The 5,205-nt window shown below is 30.8% G+C and overlaps 1 protein-coding gene across 1 annotated transcript; it reads left to right on the top strand.

Annotated features, from left to right (window-relative positions):
• Positions 1–1,613: 1,613 nt before the first annotated feature.
• On the top strand, positions 1,614–4,558 carry LOC136976353 (uncharacterized). Its single transcript, XM_067271600.1, has 4 exons — positions 1,614–1,661; positions 2,476–2,688; positions 4,448–4,500; positions 4,542–4,558. The coding sequence occupies exons 1-4, from the start codon at positions 1,615–1,617 to the stop codon at positions 4,556–4,558; spliced, it is 330 nt and encodes a 109-aa protein (XP_067127701.1). The 5' UTR covers position 1,614.
• Positions 4,559–5,205: the final 647 nt, after the last annotated feature.

Here is a 5,205-nt window from a genome sequence, read left to right as displayed (position 1 = left end):
AAATAAAATGTAAAATGTTTGAATACTTTAATAAAATTTTTTGTTTTCATGACTCATAAATGTATTTAAGATTTATCAAAATACATCTATTCAAAAAATCAAAGTACTTTCAAGAATGAACAAAGTTTGTTAGAATTATGTAATTCACAATTACAAATAACTAAAAGTAATAACAAAATTCACAACATAATAGCAGGCAATAATAATAATAATAATTACAAACTTGATTTTAATGTATTAATAGAAAAAAAAATAAAAGTAGCTATTTTCTAACCATTATGATTGGCATATATTTTATTAGCAATTTTCTCTCTTTTGCTAATTCCATCTTGATTTGATATTCTTCTCCAAAATTCCAAACACTGTTTTGAAAATTATCATTTATAGTACAAGCATCTGGAGGTATATCATTGTACAAAATGACCAAATTATGCAATACACAGACAATAATAATCACTTCTGGAATCAAATCCCTTCGAAACATATGTAAATGTTTTAGCCTTCTAAATCTGCCAAATAATTGTCCAAATGCTTGTTTAATAACAATTCTAGTTGAACTAAGGATTTTATTTTAATATTTTTTAATATTGTTTAAGTGTCCATTATCACTATAAGGAGTTAATTTTTTGGATAATGGATATGCACTATCACCTAATAAATGATGATTTTCTGAAATAATCTCAGGATTATGTTTCATTCTTAGAAAGAGAGGAATTTCTTTAGAAAACTCTGACATTATTTGATGAGCCTGGCCAACCAGCAAATACATCTATAAATTTTAATTTTGCATCACATATAGCCTGTAGAATGACAGAAGTGAAATTTTTTCTGTTGAAATGTGCAACCTTTTCTTTTGGGGGGGGGCTGTAAATGGAATATGAGTCCCATCAATACAGCCTAAAACTCCAGGAAAACTGTTGCACCCTTTCAGTTCATTAAACTCTAACAATTTTTTCGATTTCTTCTCCTGTAGGCTACTGGATAACTCTCTCTACTATTTGCATTATATCCTTACAGAATGCAACAAATTCTCTATGCCAAATCTGTCAGCAACACCTCGAAAAGATTCTTGGTTACCGATCAACCATAATGATAATAATATGGAATCTTTTCTTTTCATTGCTGGCTTTCTTTTAGTAGGTTTCCAAATAATCATCTGCATCAATGTTTCAGCATTGATGCAGATGTATTGTTGTATCCCTTGTATAACTAGCAGCATGTATCTACAATATATTTTTCTATATTTCTGCCTGGCTGTGCTCAGCTGTGTCAGACAATAAAGATTATTTAGACTGACAGACTGTTCATTGGTGATGGACGGGGCTCAACGTATCTGGGACAGAGCTTTCATGAAAAGTTCTTGGAGAGTTACTTGCCCGGATTCGATCCCGACTCCTCCAAATAGGTGGCCGAGATCATTACTGCCACGACCATCACCCTTTAATAATTATTACACAGGGACAGATTCAAAAATTAAATAAAAAAAATAAAATCAAAAATTAATCATTAAAACTTCTATCTTCGTCAATTAACGCGTAACAAAGAAACTCGACAATTGGCCGTTGATTGTTTAGCTCTTTTGTTGCAAAGAGTGCGCTTTTCAAGTGTTGAAAAATGTTTTTTGATTCTGGAGATTATAAACCCTTGCCTCAACCTTTGGGGTAAGAGATTTTTCATATTTTATTGTTATTTATGCAAAAAAAGAAATTATTTCGAAAAATTAATAGCTTTAAAATGAAATTGCTCGGTGCAAATGATAATTAATTAAATTTAATTTAAAGATTTCGATTCTTCGATATTTCTGAATGTAGTTTATAAGCAAAGTTTTTTTGCTTTGCTGTATTCATAATCACTTTGGTGTTCACAAGAAAGGGTTAGATTTGCATGTGAGTTCAACAGCTTAGAGTTTAAGGTCAACAGTAAATATAAAAGGCCTACATCATAGGCCTTTTCTATTTACTTAGAAAAGTAAATAGAATACGTTTTTAACTCTACGAACCTAATTTAATAAACTTATATCCTTTCTTTAGCTTTTCCTTTACAGCTGTATGAATTGTGTAGTCTCTTCGGTTCACTACACATGATAGATACATTTTTTGATGTATTGTCATAAGTTAATAAATTAGTAGTTAATAGATATGATTTATAAGTTCTTAAATTTTAATATATCTTGTTTTATAATAAGACGATTTATCCTTATTGAAGATTTACGCTTAATTTATGAAAACCTCTTTTCCTCACTCAAATTAATGTAATTTCACGAGGACCTTAAGTGATGCTTTATTTAGCTTACGGTTTTCATAGGAAATTTTGTTAGACATTGAATGAAAACTTTCTTAAGAATACAATAATTTCTCTAAAAGTTTATAAAAATATTCATTGGCAAATTTTTGTATATTCGATTTTAAAATTAAAAGAAAGGTTTCGGAATTTAACATTTATTGTGTTATGTGAATTTTCTCTTTCCATATTCAGGGCGACGATGGATGGATATGAGGGATTCGTAAATCCAAACAATTTGGATCATTTTAGATTTTGCGGCAAGAAAAAAGGCCTCTTGGAGCAGGATGAACCCGCACATATTGGATTTGGAAAATCCACCCTGGAAAATCATATTAATCCTGCTTATAAACAGGCTTTGAAGAAGATTCGGCCATTTTACCAAACTTCGTGTGATCGCTTTAACAGGTAAGTTATATTACTGTTTGTATGCAATACAGTTATATCATGTTGATACGTGCTTCTTGTCCTTAATTATTTATATTATACTTCTGTCCACTTCGAACATTCTTGTGTCATTATAACAAGTCCAAAGTGGACGTCCACTTTAAACTTATTATAATGAGGGAATAGAAATACAATTTTTAATTAAAATATATTCATTACAATGTAACAATGTAATCTTATATGTGCAATGTTATATGTGCAATGTAATCGAGCATTTATATGCTTATATGCAGACATATAAAATCATATATGTACAGTACATACAGTAAATATATCTTAATTAGAAATTGTGTTTCTCTTCCCTCGTTATAACAAATCCTAGTACACAAGAACGTCAAGGTGGACAAAAGTATAATACAGTTATATTATAATATAGTACGGGTATGAGCCGCTGAACGACGGAGACGTAGTCTGAGAATATTTTGTTAAGGGATGGTCATATAGTACACTTACGCTCTACCATTCGTATAAATTATATGTAAAAGATGAACACACGTCTCAATTTTCTCTTGTTTTTAGACCTCAAAAATATAAATATGATCCCTTTATATAACTTGTATCCAATGTGACTAATTTATAGTCACTACATTATTTTTACTTTATCGGCTCTGTTATACAAAATAGAGAGAAAGTATTGCGATTGGTCAAAAAATGATCCCCAAGATTTTTACATGCCGTACATTTTACAAGACTCGGAAAACCTTAAAACGTTTAGAAATGCAAAAAAATCAGGCCTTTTTCTGTATGTATGGATGTTTATCTGTGTGTGTGTGTGTGTGTGTGTTTGTGTTTGTGTTTGATAGGGCACGACTTCGTTCATCTTTGTTGAAGCTTAATAATATCTGTGCTTTTTGCTGAAAATTTCTGAAATTTTTCAGAGAGATTTGTGTATTAGAAGGATCGATGCTATTAAATTCTGGCGGTTAAAGGTCAAGGGATGGAAAGATAAAAGAGGTCAGGTGTCTTATCTCGAGTAGGTCGAACTAAATGACGATTTTACTTATTTGTTAGCTTCTACAAATCTTTTATAAAACCCATCCCTATCCTCAAAATTAAGCTTTTTGCCATTTTATAATAGCTATAAATAAAAAAAGTTTTTAAATGAAATATTATAGCAACCAAATGTTACCGGGAAAGTGAAGCAACTCGTTACTGGATTTAGTTTAGTCATTTTTAGGTCACTCCATATATGTAACACAACGATAATTATTTATATATCTCTCTATACCTATTTACACATAGAAAAGGTACAGACGGCTACGTATTCTTCGGGTCCATTAAAAACTATGGACCTCTGTTGTGATATTATTGAGTACATCGCTAAGCGACACATACATCCTCTATATATATTCAAAGTTCGATAGAGTGCTTCTATCCACCTCTGACATCGGCACTAAATCGAAAAATCTCAGAGATAACGAGTAACGAGTTCTGCACATAACTTTGAATTTGAATTGAAGGAAGCCCTACACGTCTACAAAATAGTAATAACTTTAATAACGTGAATCAGAAGGTATCTCCTCTGGGCAGATCGCCCAAGTGTTGCGTTGCCATAACAGACATTTAAGCGATAATTTGTTTATTTCATAGAAAATTTTGGGAAAGAAGTAAAATCTATATATGTATTAATAATGTATTATAATTTAAATAATGTATTATAATTTCTCTATAAATTTTATAAATATTTATTACATTGTAAATTCTTTTTTTCCACTTTCAGTGAACGATTGGTTGAAGATAAGGAAGACTATAGATTGAATAATGACATCAAGGGTCTTCCAACAAACATCAAAACGAATAAAGAATTCATAAAGCACGAAGATTGCACTGAAAATACGAACACCATTAGTTATAATATTGGATACACTATTGGATATGCTATTGGATGTACTGTACAGTACCATTAGAGATAAAAAAGGATTGAAAAAAGCCGGATCTTTCTTTAAGGCAGTGTGGAAACCAGTCAAGAGGTACGTTTTTATATATACAAAGTTCGATTTAGCTCCGTCATTCGTTCTCCTCTACAATTCTCACTAAATCCAGTGTGATGGTAAACCAAAGTATTTCAAACAGCAATAGTTATACATAGTATTAAGATGTACATAGATATTTGAGTTTAAAAACTTCGTAATTTTATGAGAACGGCATAACTTTTCTATATTTTTGGCGCTATATTGTGATTTACCAAATTAATTTCATTTCTAATCCAATGAAAAGATAAGCTACAAATGAAAATAATAACGACCAATTACTTATTGTCACATTTGACATTGACACAATGCTGGGTTGCAATTTTTAATCAAATTGCAGCCCTTTCCATCTCAAATTAGTAGTGGCTTGCCCCTGTACATCATACTTTTCCAGTAACAATAGAGTCGTACTCGTCATCTATCTAACACTTTTCAGGAAAAAAGTTTTAAATTGAAATAACGTAACTTATGGTTTGCATCGGAAATTCGTATATAATTAATCGGGCCT

Source organism: Centruroides vittatus, unplaced genomic scaffold (assembly GCF_030686945.1).
Source record: "Centruroides vittatus isolate TY-2023 unplaced genomic scaffold, ASM3068694v2 contig_4, whole genome shotgun sequence".
Classification (NCBI taxonomy): Eukaryota; Metazoa; Arthropoda; class Arachnida; order Scorpiones; family Buthidae; genus Centruroides; species Centruroides vittatus.
The sequence above is the reverse complement of the archived record's forward strand: the minus strand, read 5'-3'. Positions and strand labels throughout refer to the sequence as shown.

Excerpts from the sequence above, each read along its gene's own strand:
- LOC136976353 (XM_067271600.1), top strand. The coding sequence starts at position 1,615 with ATGTTTTTTGATTCTGGAGATTATAAACCCTTGCCTCAACCTTTGGG. Across the intron at positions 1,662-2,475 it reads CCCTTGCCTCAACCTTTGGG|GGCGACGATGGATGGATATG; the intron begins GTAAGAGATTTT and ends TTCCATATTCAG. Across the intron at positions 2,689-4,447 it reads TCGTGTGATCGCTTTAACAG|TGAACGATTGGTTGAAGATA; the intron begins GTAAGTTATATT and ends TTCCACTTTCAG.